Source organism: Eleutherodactylus coqui, chromosome 4 (assembly GCF_035609145.1).
Source record: "Eleutherodactylus coqui strain aEleCoq1 chromosome 4, aEleCoq1.hap1, whole genome shotgun sequence".
NCBI classification, from domain to species: Eukaryota; Metazoa; Chordata; class Amphibia; order Anura; family Eleutherodactylidae; genus Eleutherodactylus; species Eleutherodactylus coqui.
In genome coordinates this window covers 36,662,759-36,685,605 of record NC_089840.1, presented here as the reverse complement: position 1 = coordinate 36,685,605, position 22,847 = coordinate 36,662,759, and the positions used below count along the sequence as shown (strand labels likewise).

Genomic DNA, 22,847 nt, shown 5'->3' with positions numbered 1-22,847 from the left:
TCTCACATATAAAGTTTGTTACCGCGTATTACATGGTAACAAACTTTACATTACTTTCAACAATGCCTCTCACACACATCGCGTGGAAAATGTGCGCAAAAAACAACGCGACATACACTATCCTGGTACGTATTACAAGAGCATGCGCACCAAGATAATATATGGGGATTTGTCAGCCCGCAGCAGTATGCAATGTATTACATAATGCTGCATGCTCCCCATGGAGGAGATATGCGTGCGGTAAGCACTGGTAAACGCTAGTGTGAGAGAGCCGTTAGGGTGCGTTTACACATCGCTGAGTGGAAAAGATTTTCTCATAGATTTTGGTGCAGATTTTAACGAAATTTCACACTTTCAATTGAATTCAAATTGAAGGGGTGAAATCGGCAGCAAATCAGCGACATGTGAACGGGGCAGGCTCACGCGGCCCACACTAGGGGGCACGCTCACGCTGTGATGCCTTGTTTTTCGCAGGAGGAGTTGTATTTTTCCATATTACCATTATAGCGTTCATATAACATATTGACTAACTTTAATTAACTCTTGCAGGGAAATGAAAACATTTGTTAGATTTTAAAAATTTTGCCCCGTTCACCATGCAGCATAAACAGCGTTACATTTATGTTGGATGTCGATACGTTTACAGCGGTACCAAATGTTGTTTTTACTACTTTTGCAGAAGAACAGCGAAAAAATAGTTTTTGCTTTGCGATACTCTTAGAGGCGTAACTTTTTTCTTATTTTTCTATCGATGCTATGTGCAGGTTTGGGTTGTGTGGGGCGACTTGTAGTTTTGATTGGTACCAGTAGGGGTACGTATGACTTTTTGATCACATTTTATTCCAATTTTTTTTTTTTTTTTTTACATAATAAAGCAACAAAGTACCATTCAGCTGCTCATGCTCATAAAGAGGGCTTAGCATGTAAGAGTACGGAATACTGTGTTAAAGGGGTTGTATCAAGATAGCCTTCACACCTATCAATCTTAATTGGTGGTGGTCTCATCTCTGAGACTGCCAGTGATCCTGAGCACAGGGGTCCCAAGTCTTCTGTCACTGCGGGGATGCTTCTCCTATCTGCAGCAATGGCCGCCCATGTTCGGATGCCGCGCTAGTCGTTTCATTGAGGCAGACCGAAATAGCAGAAAGGAGGAGGGGGACATGGGACTCCCGTTCTCGAGTTCAGTAGCGGTCCCAGCGGTGAGATGTGCTTAAAGTCCATCTTGTTACAACCCCTTTAAGGCCCACCCATGGCATAATACAATGTTACAGGACAGGAAGGTGTTAAAGAGGCAATGTAAAAGGAGAAGTCGAAGATTTATAATTACTGGGCATTTCTTCATCTCTTTCCCAGACATAGTAGCAGAGATTACATTCCATTAATGCCACAATCATGTAAAAAATAAATACATTAAAATATTACAAATACCAAAAAATTTATTTAAAAAAAAAAACCTGTAAAATAAATTTAAGAGCAATTCACAGAAATCTTGTAAAAACCACAGTTCAGCGAGCGCACTGTATCAAGTAAAAGCGCTAAACATCATTAGAGTCTCTCACCAATATAAAACGCTAAGGATGGAAGCCGCCAACTTGGCTACCTCATGCATGAAAACCATCATGGGGGGGGGGGGGGAACAAAAAAGGGATCTTGTCGCCCATAGTGTCCAATCAGAACCCAGGTTTTATATTTCCAGTGTAGTTCGGAACATTGACTCTGAATGGCTGCAATGGTTGTTTTTTATATCTGAGATGGTTAGGAAATCTAAGGCAGATGCCTCCCAAAGTAAAGAGTAAAAGTTCACTTAAAGAGAAATAGATGTATAAAAATGTAGGTGGATGTCCCTTTAACACTTAAAGGGGCTCATCCATTTGTGTCAATGAAGCTTAACCACAATATAATCAAACATTCTGCAGCTTTCTAATACGTTTTTGTTCAGTTCTTTACTATTTTCAAGATCGCTACTTGATGTCACTAAATGGAACTATTTATTAACCCTTTCCAATCCACTGTCTGACGTCTGAAGACATTCTGATTGAAGGCTGTACAGCTCCGATGTCGGATGACGTCCGGCAGGGTATTCTTACTGTATATTACTGGCCGCTCTGTTGTCGGGGGCCTCTCCAACATGTCCCATACCGCAGTAGTGGCTCTAGCCAGCAGATGGCGCCATTGTATAATGGCAGAAAGAGAATGCCCCCTAGGAAACCCTGAATCCAAAATTGGATTGCAAAGGGTTAAATCCAGAGGCTCCTCCATATAAACTTATGTGCACTCAACTCGTGCGTTTGTTACAGTGTATCCCAAGCCTCTAAAGAACAAATCCTGCCCTGTCAGTTTGCTACACTACATCAGTACAGGTAAAAGTATATACCGGCCAATGTAACTCTCAGAGGATGGTCTACACTGGACAAAGTCACTGACAGCAAGCAAAGATCTTAAAAAGCAATGTCTCTTAGAAAATTGCAGAACATTTATGGTTAAACTTCATCTACTGGACGCTGGCCTTTTAAGGGGGTTGTACCATAATTGGCTTCTATCACCCATCAACAGAATAAGTGATAAGAGTATAATTGAAAGGGTCTCACCAATGAGACCCCCCCACCGATGCCAAGTACAGGGGTCCAATGTCCACCTCTTCTCCTCACTCTAAGTTCACTGCACAGCAGTGCGGAGGAGATTGAATGGAGCGACAGCCACACATGCACTGCATTAATTCATTCATCTTTAACGGGAATGCTAGAGATAGCCGAGCGCTTGTATTTGGCGATTTCAGTCTACCCCCACCAAATAAATTACTGCACATGTGTGACCATCGCGCCATTCAATCTCCACGTTGGTAGTACAAGCATCTGCGGTGACAAGAAGAGGGGGAGATGGAAGCCCCATTCTTGGGATGGTTGGAAGTCAAAAGCAAACCCCCACCGAGCAGACTTTGATCGTCTATGCTATGGATGAATTGTGGTCCAACCCCTTTAAGCGAATTCCTCCCAGATATCCTGAGAATGTATTTACAGAATTAGAAAAAATATCTAAATATTCAAAAATATTCGACAAATTCCTTCAAGTAGCGGTTTTGGCACCAGAACCGACAGAGTAATACTGCTACTAGTGGTACCAAAGCTCCTCCAAGCTATTCTCTCCTTTATCTGTCTCACTGGAAGGAAGGAGATTTCTAAAAAAAATTCATTAGCGCATCCCACAATAAAAACAAGAGAAAGTGGATTAAAACCTTCATATATACAGCTCAAGGGAGGGGACCAGTCTCAGGGTCTGCAATGTAAATTACGAATGAATGTCTTCCTGCTCATGACTTGGCTCTCCTGCCGATGAGAAAGGTACACCTCAAACCATGAAGGGCTGATGTCGGCTGCGGGAGTCATTGGGGAAGGGGTTAGCTGGTTTAATAATAAATTAAATGACTCCCCCCCCCCCCCCTCCCTTCTTGACTTAAAAGAATAAAATGAAAAGACAATTAGTATAAAATGGTGGTGACCACCTACTGTGTGAGACCAATGGTCATCAGGGACCAGAAACTGAATGTTGGGATACAACATGACAGCAACTTCAGTGGATACATCCTCCCCCCAGGAGGCTCAAGCAGCTCAGTCGTACATGTCTTCAAACATCCTTTGCCCCATCTCTATGTATGCCTCCTTTTCCTGGGGGGTCATCTGCGCCACTAGTTCAGGGCGTTGGCTGACCTCGCTGTACAGGTAAGGCCGCCCACCGACGGTGACTGTAAGGTCTGCAGATACCTCCTCAAACTCATCATCGTCATCATCATCTTCCTCCATAAGGCGGGAGGCTGGGCCCACAGGATACCGAGGTACGGGACTATCTTGGTCCGATTCGCTGGTGTCACTGTCTGAATCGCTGCCGGCGCCTGCATTAGCGCTCGCAGCGGACGAGATCCCCACGGTGGCGGCTGCTGCACTCTTTTTCTCGTGAATGAGCAGAGCTTGCATCACCTCTTCATTCTCATCCGCAATTGCGCGGCTCTCCTCGTGGAAAGACTCTGCGTCCAGACCTGGAGGAAAACACATAGTGATAAAAAACAGGAAGATGATTAAGAGAAGACCACCACAGAAAAAACTGCCACCACATAACTCAAAAAGGTAATATGAGTGACACTCCTCTTTAAAGGGGTTGGACCACAATTAAGTTTTATCACCCATCCTAAGGATAGGTGATAAAACTTATCAGTGGAGACTTCACTCCACCAATCTCAAGAACAGGGGTCCTGTGACACCCCTCTCCTCCTCACTACATCCACACACAGTGATTAGATTAAATAGAGTGGCAGTCAAAAACTTGCGGCGCCGCTTCATTCCTTTAAATAGGGCTGTAGGAAATAGAGTACAAGCACTTGGTTATTTCCTACAGCCCCACTGCAAATTATAGGAACGGCATTGTGCGAACGCTGCAGGGGTGCAGCAGGGAGAAGAGGGGGACACAGGACCCCTGTTCTCAAAATCGGTGAGGTTTCAATGGCGAGACCCCTCACCAATTAGACTTCTATCACCTTTCACAAGAATAGGCAATTAAAGTTAATTGTGCTTGTCCAGTATGTAAACACTGCATAAGGAACAATTCTGAAACTTTCTAAAACACTTTAGGTTTTAATTTTGCGCCATTTTCATGATCCCTGCTCATGGTCCGTGAACGAGAAGATTCATTATTTATATCCATTGACCAAAAACTTGACGATAATGTATCAGTTTAGACTGTTTTCTATGTCCCAACTGCTGTCCTAGCTCTAATATAATGTGACAAACCTATCAGCTATATAATGGTGCATTTACACATAGGAATGGGAAATACTGAACGACTAGTGAATGAACGCTGCAGGATGCTCATCCAGTGTGAAAGGGGCAGAAGAGGGAATGACAGGATTTCAATTTCCAATAGTAAGGGTGGACGCTCACTGGCGATTTTTTCTTTCTTGCGCTGCGAGAGCACGAGAAAACTCTCGCCTCGCAGCACAAGAAAGACGCCGGTATAGAACCGGCATATCGCTAGTGCTTTCAATGGGGCCAGCGGCAGCAGCTCTAGTCCCATTGAAAACATGGGGAGAATGCCGCGGACTTCTGCCACAGCTGTGGCAGAAGTCCGCGGCATTCTAGCCCATTGCTTTCAATGGGATCGGCACTGCTGCCGATCTCATTGTAAGCACCGCTTTGTCAAGCCCCGTGGTATGATTATCGGGGAAGGGCTTTGTTTCCTCGCACTGCGCTGCGAGACTTTAACTTTACTCTCGCAGTGAAGAAAAAAACACCAGTGGGTGTCCACCCTAAACAAGAATGTTTCCACTCACTGACAGCAAGTAGAGACTTGGAGAATGGTTAGGAATTGAAACAAAGTATGTTAGAAAGTATCAACACTTTATTATAAACAACATTATTTGAAGGGGCTTTCCAGGACTAAACTATTGATGATCTATCCTCAGGATGGGTTATCAACAGCGGATGGGTGTAATCCGCCGCTTGGTATCCCTGACGTTCAGCTGACTGAAGAAGCCATGGTGCTTGGGTGTCATGTTCATCGGTCACACGAATGTAAGTGAATGGTACTGGACTGCAATACGAGATACAGTCGCTATACAATGTACAGTACTGTGCCTCATAAGGACTGAAGTGACAGTGGCAGTTACTGGAGTGTACTGTCACTTTAAAATCACCTGATCGGCAGGTATCGCAAAGCGGTAGACCCCACCGATCAACTACTGATGACCTATCTTGAGGATAGGTAATCAATAGTTTAGCACTGGAAAACACCTTTAAAGAAGACTGGATAAGCCATTGACGGGTTGACTAGTTTAGATGACCCCATTTCAAAAGGTAGGTGTCTCTCATAGAAGCCGATTGGGGTGATTTCCCCATAATTGCCTTTCAGCAGGGTATAGTCCGCTGCAGTCTCTGAGGGACAATGGCCGCGCTCCGAACTGGAAGTCATAAACTCTAATTAAGAGTTCCCATCCTAGAAGAAAGGCAGAGTCTTAAGGAAAAACCTCTGTAAGCCGGCGCAGTTTCCAGCGTATACGGTTTACCGCTCCCTCGCCACTCACCATCTTTAATGTCGGTGGACTCGCTGTAAGCCCCACCATGCACTGTGCTCTCCCTCAACCAGATGGGCCTTTCTTTCACTGGTTTGCCCTCAGTGGCGTCTCTCTGGAGAGCCTCGTGCTCCTCCATGCTGATGACCACGTCTTGGATGTACATATCTTCATATGAGGGACCTTTGGACCAGGTTTCCTTGTAAGGACCGGACGCTCCACTCAACGCAGCCGCTGCTCTGTCCTTGCTGCAAAACATGGATGTAAAGGATTAATATGGAGCCCCATGAAAAATCTAACAAAGCAGTAATAACCGGAGGGAATCAGTACTAAACAAACGGCTCCTCCACAGATTTTGTACTTTGCGGTGAGCTGTAGTCTCCGGGGATAAGTAAATTACCGCCCCCTCTACCTGCGCCGTGTGTACAGAAGAGCTCCACTCACAATAATCACTTCATTTTCTTCTAAGTGCAAAGTTTTTAGGATCTGACAGTTTTTGGAGAGACAGATCTGGGGGGAGCGGAGGGGGCATCACACGCTGAACACAAGATGTACCGAGATAACAAAACAACGTCTGCTATACAGAAGCTCAACAAGGAACATGAACTGGGAAATGTGGCCGACAACGGACAAGACCTTTTAACACTGAACCCACCTCCACTCACCACGTTAGAGGTTACATATAGAGTAACACTACATAGACAGTGGGATCACCGAGTACATATATTACTGCACTGATCCTGCATTACCATCCTGTATTATACTCCAGAGCGGCACTCACTATTCTGCTGCTGCAGTCACAGCATACATACATTACATTACTTATCTGGTACTGATTCTAGTTATATCCTCTATTATACCCCAGAGCTGTGGTTGTCACTGTGTAGATACATAACATTGCTTCTCCTGTACTGATCCTGAGTTACAGCCTGTATTATACTCCAGAGCTGCACTCAGTATTCTGCTGGTGGAGTCACTGAGTACATACATTACTTATCCTGTAATGATCCTGAGTTACATCCTGTATTATACTCCAGAGCTGCATTCACTATTCTGCTGGTGGAGTCACTGTGCACATACATTACATTGCTTATCCTGTAGTGATCCTGAGTTACAGCCTGTATTATACTCCAGAGCTGCACTCACATACATTACATTACTTATCCTGTACTGATCCTGAGTTACATCCTGTATTATACTCCAGAGCTGCACTCACTAGTCTGCTGGTGGTGTCACTGTGTACATACATTACTTATCCTGTAGTGATCCTGAGTTACATCCTGTATTATACTCCAGAGCTGCACTCACTATTCTGCTGGTGGAGTCACTGTGTACATACATTACATTACTTATCCTGTACTGATCCTGAGTTACATCCTGTATTATACTCCAGAGCTGCACTCACTATTCTGCTGGTGGAGTCACTGTATACATACAATACTTGTCCTGTACTGATCCTGAGTTACATCCTGCATTATACTCCAGAGCTGCACTCACTATTCTGCTGGTGGAGTCACTGTGTACATACATTACATTACTTATCCTGTACTGATCCAGAGTTACATCCTGCATTATACTCCAGAGCTGCACTCACTATTCTGCTGGTTGTTTTTGTAAGCAGACAGCCAACATGTAAATAGACACCCCCATAGCTGCTTAGCTGATCCCCTATAATGTAGGGGTAGTTTTTACGACATGAGATGACTATAGAATACCTAATATAAAGACATTTCCCAGAATTTCAAGCACTGAACGAGCAAGGAATCCTGGGAGATGTGCCTTAGCTGTAATATGGTGCCTATACATGGACAATCACTGTATATAATGGGGATATGTACGGGGTGTTCATATACGGTATTATATACCCAATTCATGGACTTCAGCGCACTGGATGGTTGGAAGCTTGGATTCTTCATGTGAGATCCCCACATATTTTATAATCCCTCCCCCCCCCCCCCCCCCCAGCTTGGCGATGCTGACAATCTGGAAAATTAGACTACAGTCATGCATGCCGAACTACTGGAATATTAGTTTGAAACTGTATGCCGTCCATTTAGGATGCAGGTGGTTGCAGTCCAATCTCTCTGTTATCAGCCATCTCAGGCTGCAGAAAGGCCGACCACAATGTTCTTTACTTTGACTCTTCTCACCTAATTTGTCCCACTCTATCTAGGCACATAGTAAAGCATAAGGGGGGATACAACAGCGCCCCCTGTAGTCTCAGATACCTTTGTCTGAGTCCTGGGATTTCGGTGGGCTCCGGCTCCAGAATCTCATGGGACAGGTTGATGTCTTCAGTCTCTCGGAGGAGAGCGTAGATCGGTTGTATCTGTTCATTAAATCTGGCAACCAGGGTGCGAGCGTCCTTCTTGGGCATCGCAGACTCATCCTCCTCCACCTCCGTCTGGCAGAACGTGCATCTGAAAGTACCTGGAAGGCAAGGAGACAGTCAAGACGTCTTACCACAGGCAAGATTTGGAGTCCAAGGGTCCAGCCATCACTTAGAGGGAACTTGTCATGTCCTCACAACACCATAAACTAAGTTGTACTGCTGCTGGGAATGTGACAGCGAGCCGGGTGATGGGTTTTTAATACTCACCCGCCTCCCCGATCCGATGCGGTCACCCGGTGAAGTAGGCGCACAACATGAAAGTCAGACTCTGTCCACTCTCTGTGCTTTCCAATACAAGTCTATAGCCGGGCGCGCACACAGGATACTGAAGGTAGTCAGATTTACGTGTCACGCGCCTACTTCACCAGTGACAGCGCTGTATCGCGGGCGAGTATAAAAGGTCCATCACCCGGCTCTCGGTCACATTCCCTCACGGCACCATAGCTTAGTTTATGTGGCCAGAGACATGATGTGGGAACGCGACAGGTTCCCTTTAAAGAGGAACCCAGGAAGCTCGGAGCTTCCCATACTATTAACTAGAGATTCCCGATTATACATCCATAGAAGTCAACAGAAAACCTGCGGCCATCGCATTCCTCCGCTGCCTGATCGCATCATTGCAGTCATTTGATGGAAGAAAAACTAACTTTACCCTGTAGGAGTACAGCTGACTATTAGAGACAGGTCTGTCCACACAAACAGCTTCTAACAACAACTAGAAGAATAATGAGTGCAGCTCTGGAGTACAATGGAGGACGTAATATGGGATCGGTAATGGATGAATAATGTATGTACACAGTGACTCCACCAGCAGAATAGTGAGCACAGCTCTGGAATATAATACAGGCTGTAACTCAGGACCAGTACAGGATAAGTAATGTATGTACACAGTGGCACCAGCAGCAGAATAGTGAGTGCAGCTCTGGAGTATAATACAGGATGTAACTCAGGATCAGTACAGGATAAGTAATGTATGTACACAGTGGCACCAGCAGCAGAATAGTGAGTGCAGCTCTGAAGTATAATACAGGCTGTAACTCAGGATTAGTACAGGATAAGTAATGTAATGTATGTACACAGTGACTTCACCAGCAGAATAGTGAGTGCAGCTCTGGAGTATAATACAGGATGTAACTCAGGATCAGTACAGGATAAGTAATGTATGTACACAGTGATCCCACCAGCAGAATAGTGATTGCAGCTCTGGAGTATAATACAGGATGTAACTCAGGATCAGTACAGGATAAGTAATGTATGTACACAGGGACTCCACCAGCAGAATAGTGAGTGCAGCTCTGGAGTATAATACAGGATAAGTGATGTAATGTATACACTCAGTAACTGAACCACTTATATAGATTATTTCAGTATATAAACTATGAAACCCAGTTCAGAGATGAGCTTGCAGCACTTGAAGTCTGTTCATTTGGGAGTTAAAGAAAATAGATCAGCCATGCTGCTTGACCCACAATCGTCCTTCGCCTGTACTACAGGGCGGCATCTGCTGAGCCCGGCACCTCTGTACACGGTAGTCTGTAAACTCTTCCCTGCTCAGCAGAACATTCCCAATGTGTAGATCCGGCAGTACAGCAGTTAAGTGTCAAAATGCAGCAGCGCCTGCAGAGCGATAGAGAAGAAGCGCGTTTCAAGGTCTCCCATTCACCAAGTGTCTGGAGCCCCGTCCATTGCACTAAACGCCTACAGCATTCCAGCTGCTCATTGTCTCTGCTCTGTAATCAGATCCCAACAATGGCGCGGTGCAGAGGAGCACCCGGCACAGAGAAGAGAACCAAGGTCGGCGTAGATTCAAGAGGGAGCGATGACAACACGGAGGGAGAAGGAAGCTAATGACAGGCGCAGCACAAACCCTGCCGTCATGTCAAAGGGTTAATTCTGGGAATCCAGGGTGACCGCCACTATGGCATCTCACACCCAGCTTTCCCAGACTCCTGAATGGCAAATCTGACCAGATATGTAGTGATGCGTTTACTGTTCAGTAGTCTAGAAAAGGTCATTCAAAAACGTGGTAATGGCGACTGGGCGCGGAGGATGGCGGATGGAGGCGATTCTGTGAACCTATATATCCCTGGTGACAGATGCTATATGCGACTAATGCACACAATTATTACTGGCTCTGGTCCCTCAGTGCTTCAGATTGAGCTGTGGCGTTTCGCTGCAGATTGTGGATCAGCAATCAGATTTAATCGCAGTGAATGAAGCAAATCCGTATGCGTTGGCGTGTCAATACTTTTCTTCCGCAACACGAATCGCAAACTGCATGTGCAGAAGAATCTGTGCCGTGTGAACTACCTCGGGAATGGTCATAGCATTCAATAGATATGGTATTGAAATTACGCCATGCGAATGAGGCCTAATCTTGTGAGATCCCATAATGCACTGCTCTCTGGTTACAAGAAAGTAACATGCGGATTACTGCTCTGGATATGACTGAGGCATAAGGGCCCATTTACACGGACAGGTTTTTGGTCTAGATTCAGTCTGTACTTTTTTTTTTTACTCACTGAACACGGACCCACTAAATTCAATTGGTGTGGTCACATGGGCACGCATATATATATATATATATGTAACAGCAGAATTGTGAATGCAGCTGTGGAAGTGACTGGATGTAATATAGCAGCAGCTCCGGCTGTGACTGGAGCATAAGACAGTATTGGGAATACTGGGTTATATCCGATGTGATGGAATTGTCGCATATTTTAATACCTTCCTCCTTAAGTAATAGGAACTTTTCAAAGTCTTGTTCACGCTACAGAAAAGAAATTCCTGCAGATTTTAGGACGCGGTGCCGCCACGCTTGTGGTTAATTTATGTCGTAATGAGGTGAAAAGAAAGGCAGTGGGAGAGAAGGGTTCGTGGACAGAATACTGCGGCAGAAATCCTGCGTGAGGGCAGGTTACTTTGGCGGATGTGTATTAGGGCATTAGTGGATTGAAAAATAAATTAGCTTCCTTTCAACACAGCTAAACCGCATGCTGAAAAACTCCCCGTCAAGAAGTCACGTCACTTTTTTCTCGTCCACGCGGGGGGAAAAAAGTGCCGTATTGACTAGGATGTAAATTCCTAGTAAATACTTCCTTCCCGCAAATTTGCCATCAGATCAGCGGCTTGTGAACAGGGCCCCACGGTGTAAATGGTTGATAAGTGCGGCACCTGGGATGTGAGTATTTGCGCCATTCTCTGATTAGAGACATGGCAGGAGAGAGGATTTACTGATGGAGGAATCAGATACAGCAGGAGGATTCTGAAGGCTTCTCGGAGGTGAGGCCCCGGGGAATTGGGAAGCTTTAGCGCAGCCTGCGGTCAGGAATAAAGAGCATCCAGCAGGCGGGGTAATGGAAATGACTGCTGCCGCCGGGATGGGGGTCTCTCCTGAGTGCTCTGGAGGCTCCTCTGCAGGGATCAATCCACACCAAAAATAACAGTAAACAGCTGCAGCGGGAGAAGGGTTAATGTGCCCGCTGCAAGGTCACCGCAGCGAGCGCGGATCTCATAGCAGCACAAGGCAGATCCTGCAAAGTAACTGCAGCGTTAATACATAGAATAACCATGACAGCAACCTGTCCAAAACATGGCTGATAACAGAGAGCAAGAAAGTGATGACTGCATGCAGCCTGAAGGAAAGACCACACTTCTCAGAATGCAAACGACCCGAGTGCAGACATTGAACAAGCAGAGGGTGTTGAGAGATTTCTGATAAAGCCTGCAGAATTGTGAGTGCAGCTGTTCAGGGGGTGTAAATACATGGACAGAGCAGGCAACCATGAAGAAGTCAGAGGACTACAGGTGTCAGCATTCCTTAGTAGTCACACAGCTGCAGGCAACGATGGCATTGTGGCAACAAGCGCCCCAGAAATAGGTGGGGTGCTCAGAAGGTAAATGTTAAGAGTAAGGCTGGGTTCACACGGGGCAGAAGTTCCGTGCGGAATTTTGCCGCGGCAAATCCGCATGCGGACGCTAATCCCGAGATTAGCCAGCCATGTGGACGGGACGAGATTTCTCAGAAATCTCGTCCAATCGGGACGGCAAATCCGCTGCGGCTAAGCTGGCAGAAGCCGCTGCTGCGGCGCGGATTTGCCGACCGCAGCATGTTCATTTTTTTTTTCCTGCTGCAGCCACTCTCTCCTCTATGAGAGCGTCAGCCGCAATAGGGAGCGAGCGGCCGGGACGCTTCTAAGTCGCCGTGGGCTTTGCAGCAGCGGTTCTCCCGGCGGAAATCTCGTGGTTTTTCGCTGCGGCCAAACCGCAAGATTTCCGCCCTGTGAGAACCCAGCCTAAGGGGGCCTATATTTACTGTGGGGCTTTTTTGCACACTGTTTTCTATGGGTTGTGACAAAACGGACATCACTTGGGCATTTTTTGTTTGCGTGTTTAAAAAACGGATGACACGCAAAAACAACATACATGTAAAAATCCACACATGTGGCAAAAATGCATGTAACATGGATGTAACATGCGCCCAGAAAATAGCACATATTGAAAAATTTACTTAATTGCCCATTTCAATGAATGTGAGCACAATTTGTGCGCGCAGAAAGCTCAGTAAAACACGCCCTTGTGCGTGCAAATAAACAGTGCAAACGTGCTTCCACCAGTGCAACACTAGCCTTCAAGTGAAGACCCCAGCCCCAGTTGTTGGAGACCTGCGGACAGCACAGCGCCCCCTAGGGATGCCTCTCTGCCTCCGCTCAGCCCCCCAGGCACTGGGATTGCTCCTAGTGCAGGAGCCAAGGGGTCAGGAGGATGTAAAAACAGCGTCCCATATACCCCTCCAGCATTGTAGGTGCCGGAGCCCACCCTATAGTTCTCTATGGGACAGCTCTAGGCCTCCGCATGGCAGTTTGATGCCCGACTGCCCAAACACTTTATCTATCTGACTATGGCTACCGGGCTGGTGCTAAAAGTGGAACGCAGAGATATCAGTGGTCTTCGGCTGCGGCGTGAAGACACTGACCATACACAGCGGATGACCATCGCCTGTACTGGAAGCAGTGTGTATGGAGCTCCCCCTGCTGGACAGTCCTATACATAGCACCTTGCAACATTTCGGAAATGTGGGCAAGGGTCATCAGCGGCCAAAGACGTACGATGGCCGCCAGTTCTTTGGATGATGTGGAATGCAGTAAACGGACAGAAGATCCAGCGCTATGCCTTTCTCCTCTGAAGCGACAGTTCAGTAATCGTGTAGTGTTAGAACAGTCTGTAGAAGAGGCACAAACATGGCGACCACAATCCTGCGGCTCCCGTCGCTCCTCGAGGGGGCACTCCGGGTCTCAACAAGGTTGTATTCACACAGGCGAGTGCGACTTCGATCAGTAAAAAAAAATGATCCTTTTCCGTGCGATTCTAACGTGATTCTAACGCACGATTGGCATCGGTTTTTCCCATGCATTAAAAAATCGTAAGGTCCGGGTTCTTTTTCATGCGGCCCCCATAGTAATGTGTTAAAAACGGATCATACTTGAACGCTCCCACGGAAAATTCAACAAGAATTGCACAAAAATAGGACATGCAGCCATTTTTAAAATTTGGACCGTCCGTCCACGTGAAAAGTCACACGTGAATTAATGAATTCAAATGAATGGGCTGTTTATCCGTGCGAGCGCGGTCTGGGACAAAACGCACGCACTGTACATGGAAAGCAAACAAAAGTCACGCTTTAAACGTTTGACGCTTTTTACAAGTGTTCTAAGGCTTGTATAAAGTGTCTAACATTGACTTGCAGGAATGCTGCCTTCCAATAGGTGGCGCTGTTGTTCCATCTTCCTTAGTCACGCATTAAAAACACCATGAGAATACAGCCTCATGTGAGGATTCAGGCACCTCCTTCATGTACAGACCCTCACGTTTGCTTTAGTCGCTGACCACATCTGGTGCGTCAACAGCAACTAAAACTGTTGGCAATTGTATTTTATACAGATGCCTATTCCCTCCAGCTCACAGCGATGTGGCGACTACATCCAGCGCCCCCTTTAGGCGGGGTTCACGCGGGCCGGAATTGCCGAATGAAAAATAAGCCCGGGACTAACCAGCAAAGTGCATGAGATTTGCATAAATCGTGTCCACACACTGCGGAGGGGCCGCACTGAAGCCGCCATGACGCGCAGAACTCAAAGCCGCGGCATGTCAATTGTATCGCTGTTTCCGCGGCGGCCTCTCTTCTCTCTATGGGGAGAGATGGCCCCAGCGGAATACAGGCGGCGAAGCTGCATTTCTGCTGTGGAAGTCTCACAGTATTTCCATGCAGACCGGCTGCAGTCATTCAGATTTACACAGGCTTTCCGCCCCCGTGTGACCGCAGGCTTACACTACACCTCCGACGCTTTACCCTTGCAATATGGCGCATGAGCATTACTCCCTTCCACCTAAACGCAGGCTGCACCCCGACCGCTATACACCACATGTCTAGCACCAACATGTATACCGTCATACTCCTCACCAGGGCAAATGCTTCAGACAACGCTCACAGGGCTGAACCGCAATACTACTGCTCTTAAAGGGCCAGCAGCAATCAACCTAAACACGCAATGATCCTCTCCATCTGGAATGCATCGCCCCGGAAAGGAAAGCACAGGAGTAAAGCCTTAACTAGGGGCGTTCTACTCATTACCCCGGGTCACCATACCCTGCAACGACTCGGATATCAGGAATGATAGAACTATTGACATAAACTACTGGGCCCCTTTACATTTTGAGGGAGGACTTTTGCCCCCGCTTATAGTGTATAGGTCTCATTACACTGCGGTATCACATCAGTAGTTTTCATTTCAGTTAGATGAAAATCAGGAAGCGAAAGTATAATGGAAAGACTTACGGTGCAGGAACGAACAATCGGGAGTCACAGAGCGCCAAAGAGACCATAACCAGAGCAAGGGTAATGCCCCAAATGCAACGTGGAACCATAACCACCCCCTGACAGATGGAGCTGTGCAGAGTACAGGCCCTGGTGGGATATGTACTGGGGGGATAGACGAGAGACGTGGGGTACAGGCCCTGCTATACCAAAGATTAACATACATCACAATGCAGCAGCGCTCCATGGGAGGCAAATATCAGCAAGCAATGAATATCTTAGTGATTTTAGATTGCCTTCCCGCTATGTTATGTACAAGTGAGACTTAATATTTTACATTGTATACAAACATCCAGAGCTGCACTCACATGAATTATCCTGTACTGCTCCTGAGTTACAGCCTGTATTATACTCCAGAGCTGCACTCACTATTCTGCTGGTGGAGTCACTGTGTACATACATTACTTATCCTGTACTGCTCCTGAGTTACATCCTGTATTATACTCCAGAGCTGCACTCACTATTCCGCTGGAGGGGTCACTGTGTACATATATTACGTAGGGCCCATTTACACGGAGTGATGATCGCTCAAAGATCGCTCAAACGAGTTTGAGTGACAGCTTTGAGCGATCATTTTTCATAAACTATTAAGTAGCTACTCAGCTACTTAATAGCAATTTAGTGCGCAAATAAAGCCTTTAGCTGAAAGCAGTTAGTAGCCGGAGGGCTTTTTATCTGCTTTCAGCTCCTTTGTTCTCCGATGGGAAACAATGCTATTAGCACTACCTGTGGAGAACTGCTGTTAAGTTGAATGACGATTTTTAGGTTGGACTGAATTTAACAATCAGCTAGCAATGCACGTAAAGTACACGATGGCCGCGCGTTTAGATGCAACGATGATCGCTCCAATGATTGCTTTTTAGCGATTTTTGAGCGATCATCACTCCGTGTAAATGGGCCTTTATCCTGTACTGATCCTGAGTTACATCCTGTATTATACTCCAGAGCTGCACTCACTATTCTGCTGGAGTCACTGTGTACATACATTACATTAGTTATCTTGTACTGATCCTGAGTTACATCCTGTATTATACTCCAGAGCTGCACTCACCATTCTGCTGGAGTCACTGTGTCCATACATTACATTACTTGTCCTGTACTGATCCTGATGTTGCATACTGAGTTAAAGCGATGATTGCTCAAAAATAAATTAATTAATTTTTAAAAAACGCTCAAAAGCGATCTTTTGAGCGCTAATTGTTGCATCTAAATATGCGGCCATCGTGCACTTTTCGTGCACTGCTAGTTGAAAGTTAATTCAAGACAGCTGAAAAATCGTTGTGCGGTCTTATCAGTTCTCTGTGGGTAGTGCTGATAGCATTGTTTCAGCTATTTAACCTGCGGAGAACAATGGAGCTGAATGCAGATAAGAGCCCTCCGGCTATCAACTGCAATCAGCTAAAGGCTTCATTTGCATGCTAATTTAGTAGCTACTTAATAGTTTATGCAAAATGATAGCTCAAAGCTGTCACTCAAACTGTCGTTTGAGCGATCACCGCTCCGTGTAAATGGGCCTTTACATCCTCTATTATACTCCAGAGCTACACTCACTATTCTGCTGATGGTCACTGTTTACACACATTACATTACTGACCCTTTTACACACAACGATTATGACTCAAAACTTGTTAAAACGGCAGAAAGTGAGCGATAATCGTTACATGTGAACGCGGATAGTAGTGAGCCATTCGTTTACTTGTCTTTCAGCGCTGGTTTTTAGCCGGTATAAAAACCATCGTTAGGCCGCTGAGAATTCCAGTAAATGCAGTTGGTTCAGTCTTTTCAGTGACTTAAGGATGGTTTTGTCTGCTTTACATATACAATGAGCGCAGCACTTACTCATGCTGGGATCGGACAAAGTAGTCATTGTATATACAGGGGAGAAAGACAAAGGAGTCTGCAGGCCAGATAATCACTCACATAAACACACGCCAGCTGCTACTGCAGTTCACTTAGTTAATGAGGGAAAATACAGATTATTAGGTGAGGGTAATTTTGTTCAAAAATGTCAGCAGTTTGTTCACAATTTGTGCGTCTCTTTAAGTGATAATCGTAGCGTGTAAAAGGGCTTTAAGTTACATTCTGTATTATACTATTAACAGTTTTCATTGACAACCAGCAGAATAGTGAGTGCTGCTCTGGAGTACAATATGGACATGAATTCTCTCTTACCTGTCATAGGGTCAAATAGCTGATTGGCCTCCAGGTCGGTGAAGGTGCTGCAGCAGTTGGGGCACTTGAATGAAGAGCGATTAGTGGAGTCCCTCTCATCAGTCTCTATCCTCCTCCTCATGTGGTCCAGCTTGTATTTCACCACGTTCACCAGCAGGCGGTAGTTGATGAAGTAGTAGTTGTGTCTGGTGGTCTTTCCATCGGAGGCCGTCTCCACCCGCATCCGGCATTTAATAAACTTGTCCCCCTTCAGTGTGTTGAGCACGGCTCGCAGCTGCTTCCGGTCAAACTTCAGCAGCTCCAGCATGTCCTCCTCTTTGACGCAGGGGTTACGGATGAGAATGTCCAGCGCCAGCGCATGCTCCAGCCCGTAAAACCCGCGCACCACATACTTAGCCAGGCGCTTAAACACAGCAGGGATTTCTGTCACCACTTCTGGGTCCGTCATGTTACCTGCCGTGGGAGAAAGCAGCACAAAGTGAGACCGTGTATAACAATCTATATAAACTGGGCGCCATCTTTTGAGCAATAATCGTTGTGTCTAAACCAGGCTTTACAATTGCATCCAATCTACACAATCTTCTGTGGGTAAACACATCAGCACAAGCCGCAGCTGGTAACCCTTTAAATGAAGTTATCAATACTGACAACAGCTTTTTCTAACTGCCCCACAGTGGCAGCAGGAGTGCTGTCTGGTTGTGGTGGCAGCCTGGTGCCTTCTGAAGGTTCCCCAGAGGGCTGCCAAGATTGTTTGCCCATTAAGACGTGCCTGTGGCACATCTTTACCAGGAAGCCTATTGCAATACAGTATAATGCAATGCTACAGTATTGCATTATATGGTATAAGTCATCAAAAGATAGCAAGTCCCCTAAATTACTACAAAACTATAAATACTATTAAAAGTTGCAGCTGCAATACCCTAAAAGTATTTAGAGGAACAGTATAGCACAGACCGCTTGGCTGTTTCCATAAGTCGCAGCTAGCGTATTCAGCCAGACCAGGCGCAGTGGGTGCCCGAACCCGAGATAAGTGCCGGTCCACAGAAACATTTGACTAAAGGATCTAAAAACACTGAAGCAGCAAAGTTTGTGAAAAACAAAATTTGTGTTGGTCTCAAAATTTTTCGGCCACGACTGCACATTCTTAGTCAATCCGAGAGCACAACCACAGGAGCAGATCTGCATCGCCAAGGCGGGACGAGATCCTATATTCTTCTGGAGAATCAGAAGATATTGTGTTGGGCTGAGTGTAATCTGAAATAGAGCTCAGCGGTCCACATCCATGAGAAAGACAATCCTCTAGCCGGCAGACTTAATCGTTAGACACAACGATTCTCGCTCAAAAATCGCTTAAAGCGATAATCGTTGCGTCTTACTGCACTGACATCGTGCAGTTTTCGTTAACGAGTCGCTCATCGTTGTCTTTCAGCATGCTGAAAGACAACGATCAGCCTTATCAGGAGTTCACAGTGGGATACAGCTGATACTATTGTTTCAGCTGTATCCCGCTCAGTGAACACAGCCGGGCGCTCAGTGAACACATGCGAGGTACGGAGAACACAGTGCTCCAGCTGTGTTCTGCATACTTCGCTCGAAGCGCTCAGCTGTATAAAAGCCGGGCGCTTCAAGCAGAGAACAGCTGGATGCAGAATACAAGCGGCCCCACTTGTCTTTTGCATACCCCACTCGGAGCGCAAAGTGATCACTCAAAACTGTCAATCAAACTGCCGTTGAGCGATCACCTTGCCCTGTACATGCACACAATGATCACCGCTCAAAAGATGTCTTTTAAGTGAGAATCGTTGGGTCTAAACCAGGCATTAGAGTTGTATCAAGATGTCTTCCTTGAAGTCACACAGATCTTAGATGTGCAGCTTTGGATTTGTCACTAACAAGAACAGGAAATTCCAGAAGTTCAGCATTCTAAATAAGTTGGGCTGCTCAAATCATACAGATGCCACCTGTGCCCGTGTTCTGGCGTTGAAAAGCACAGACATCTTGTACATAAAGAAATTGCGATTTAAGTTTTTACACAACTTTTCAAAAAAAAAAAAAAAGTTATCGCTTAGTGGGGAATGGGGCCTGACATCCTGCAGCCCAACATATTTACCGTACTTTACACCAGAAACTATCTGTGCCGGCATATAGCCGTGGGAGATTTGATTTTTGGTGCACAAACTGCAAAAAAAATTATTCCAGATTTATTAACCCTTTCCAATCCACTGTCTGACCTCTGAAGACATCATGATTTAAAGGCTGTACAGCTCCGATGTTGGAAGACGCCCGTCGGGGTTCTCTTACTGTATATTGCCAGCCTCTCTGCTGTCGGAGCCTATCCAACGTGTCCCCTCATGCAGTACTGGCTTTAGCCAGCAGATAGCGCCGTTGTATAAAGGCAGATAAGGAGTAAGCCCCCTAGGAAAACCAGGATACAAATTGAGTTGGAAAGGGTTAAGAGGTGTGCGCCTTTTAAAAGTTTGGAGCATTTTATTCCAGCGCAATTTGTATCAAGACAGGAGTAGGAGAATCTACCTTGATAAATCAGGCGGTGTATGTCTACAGTGGAGCTGCTGTACTACATTATCCCTCCTGGCATTCTCTTCTGCATGCACTGCTGATAGCCCGGCTCTTGAAGTTGCCTCTCAGAGTGGACCTTTTGCAACAGGGACTACCATGTCATCTGGGCAGCAGGAATCTACACTCGCAGACCTGGATGCTGATGGGTTAAAGGGGCTGTCCAGGGGTTTACGACTGATGACCTATCCTCATAGCTGATCGGGCGGCCCTGCTGTCATTGTGGACAGAGCCGGAAATAGAGCGCTCTGTCCGTAGAGCAGCACCCAGGTTGGTAAGACCGGCGCAGCTCCTATGGGATTTAATGCAATGCCAGCCCAGGATGCTGCTCTACGGACGGAGCTGCCTGCTTCCAGCTGGCCTGATATCCGCTAGTCAGAGGGCATCCAGATCTGCGGACCCCCGACGATCAACTATTACCGACCTATCCTGACGATAGGTGATCCCTAGCAAACTCCCGGACTCATTGACTTTAACCCTTTCCAATCCAATTTGTATCCTGGTTTTCCTAGGGGGCTTACTCTTTTTGTGCCGTTACACAATGGCGCTATCTGCTGGCTAAAGGTAGTACTGCATGAGGTGGCACATTGGATAGGCTCAGAGAGCAGAGAGGCTGGCAATATACAGTAAGAGAAACCAGACAGATGTCTTCCAACATCAGAGCTGTACAGCCTTATCGTAATGTCTTCAGAGGTCAGACAGCGGATTGGAAAGGGTTAATGGGTGATTTTGGCGTATGGAGGACATACCGTGATTTCTTTTCAACAAGGACCACTGGTATGTGAAAAAAATGGCCCGTGTGACTGCGTTCACATTAATGGGTCCGAGTTCTGTTAGTTGCAAGCTCAGGAGGAACTCGGACAGTAAAGTTACCCGTGTGAATAGACCCTCAAGGCTGCCTGTCCACGGGCGATAATCGCCTGCGGATCACGCTCTGCAAAGCTTTCCATAGGGGTTTGCCGCGTTTGTTCATTTTTCGTCCATCAGTTTTACGTGCGCACAAACCTTTCCTCCCCCATCCAATAAAAAAAAACTAAAAACAAAAAGGCTCAATTGGCGTCACTTTTTTGGTCTTCACTGTCTCCTGGCAACATGCGCAAAAAAAATAGCGCACACGAGTATAACGTCCATGTTGTTGTTTTCTTCTTACCTTCCCATAGACTTTCAGGGCAACTCTGGTTCATAAATACAAACCAAAATACGACACGCGGCTATTTTTTTTGTTTGCTTTTACGTACAACATTGGTCCATGCAGAAAAAAAAATGCACAAAACACGGACGAAAAATCCGCCTGTGTGAACGGGCCCTTAGGTGCGCTGCGGTAAGACGGAAGAGAAATAGAAAATTTACCTGCGAAATTCCCTACAGCTTTCACAGTGCTCACATTGGTTAGCGCACTTACGGGATGTAATGAGCTGCCATTGGTTGCCTAATTAAAGGGGTTGTCCCGCGCCGAAACTGTTTTTTTTTTTTTTATTCAATAGGCCCCCCATTCGGCGCGAGACAAACCCAATGCATGGGTTAAAAGAAACAACCGTTTAGTACTTACCCGAATCCCCGCGCTGCGGCGACTTCTTCCTTACCTTAGCAAGATGGCCGCCGGGATCTTCACCCACGATGCACCGCGGGTCTTCTCCCATGCTGCACCGTGGGCTCTGTGCGGTCCATTGCCGATTCCAGCCTCCTGATTGGCTGGAATCGGCACACATGACGGGGCGGAGCTACGAGGACCCGCTCTCCGGCACGAGCGGCCCCATTCACCAGGGAGAAGACCAGACTGCGCAAGCGCGTCTAATCGGGCGATTAGACGCTGAAATTAGACGGCAGCATGGAGATGAGAACGCTAGCAACGGAGCAGGTAAGTGAATAACTTCTGTATGGCTCATAATTAATGCACGATGTATATTACAAAGTGCATTAATATGGCCATACAGAAGTGTATACCCCCACTTGCTTTCGCGGGACAACCCCTTTAAGCTTTACAAGCGGTGCCCTTGTCCGTAGCGGTCCCGGCTGTTACAGGAAGTGATGACGTCACGTTCATGTGACCATTACAGACCATCACTGGCCTTAGCGGTCACGTGTGCATGGATGGCACATGGCTGCTGAGACCAGCGACTGGCTGCAGTAGACACTTAATTGATGACATCATCGCTTCCTCTAACAGCGGGGATCAGATTGGCGCCACTGAAGCGGAGTTAAAGGGTGACTGATATTCTCTACCATTACCTGCCCTGCGGCCATTTTTTCAAAATTCCAGAAAACCCTTTAATTATTTCAGGTTGCTTTATTATCACCTTTCCGTGTGCCGCGGTACGACTCAATGAATATTAGATTACACAGGTACATGTTCCGTTTTCTTTGCGGCGTCCGGCCGTTACAGTTGAAGACGCGCATTATGTAACACAAGGTAGGAATTATCCATCTATGATGGCTTCACAGGGCAGGAAAAGGGGGGCACGTATTTATTTATACATGAGGAGGGGCTCTGGCACAGTATATACTCTATAATATGGAGGGGATGCTCTGAACACGATATTAGTAATATACAGCCCATCATACACGCACTATAATCGGCACTCACCTCTCACACCGCCTCGCCGGCCAGTTAACTACGTCAACAACTAACGCATGCTACTGATGTCATTACTTCCGGCCGCCATATTAAGTATGGGAACCTTGCTAGGAGTGTGATACCCGGTTTCCACGAGCCACCTGACCATTATACTAATTTCTCCAGACAGTGATTCCTCTGTGCTGCTGCTAGTCATATATATTTC

The 22,847-nt window shown here is 46.4% G+C and overlaps 1 protein-coding gene across 1 annotated transcript; it reads right to left on the bottom strand.

The window, feature by feature from the left end:
- Positions 1-1,416: 1,416 nt before the first annotated feature.
- GTF2E1 (general transcription factor IIE subunit 1) lies at positions 1,417-22,716 on the bottom strand. Its single transcript, XM_066599259.1, has 5 exons — positions 22,652-22,716; positions 17,494-17,946; positions 8,284-8,485; positions 6,068-6,303; positions 1,417-4,030 (listed from the first exon to the last, which is right to left on the bottom strand). Exons 2-5 carry the CDS (start codon positions 17,939-17,941, stop codon positions 3,606-3,608), a joined length of 1,311 nt encoding a protein of 436 aa, XP_066455356.1. The 5' UTR covers positions 17,942-17,946; positions 22,652-22,716; the 3' UTR covers positions 1,417-3,605.
- Between the last annotated feature and the right edge of the window lie 131 nt (positions 22,717-22,847).

What these genes read in the sequence shown, in the direction of transcription:
- GTF2E1 (XM_066599259.1), bottom strand. Translation starts at nt 17,941, where the DNA reads ATGACGGACCCAGAAGTGGTGACAGAAATCCCTGCTGTGTTTAAGCGC. An exon ending in ATCCCAGGACTCAGACAAAG is followed by an intron (nt 6,304 to 8,283) that starts GTATCTGAGACT and finishes CATGTTTTGCAG; the next exon opens with CAAGGACAGAGCAGCGGCTG. An exon ending in GTCCACCGACATTAAAGATG is followed by an intron (nt 4,031 to 6,067) that starts GTGAGTGGCGAG and finishes GTTTTCCTCCAG; the next exon opens with GTCTGGACGCAGAGTCTTTC.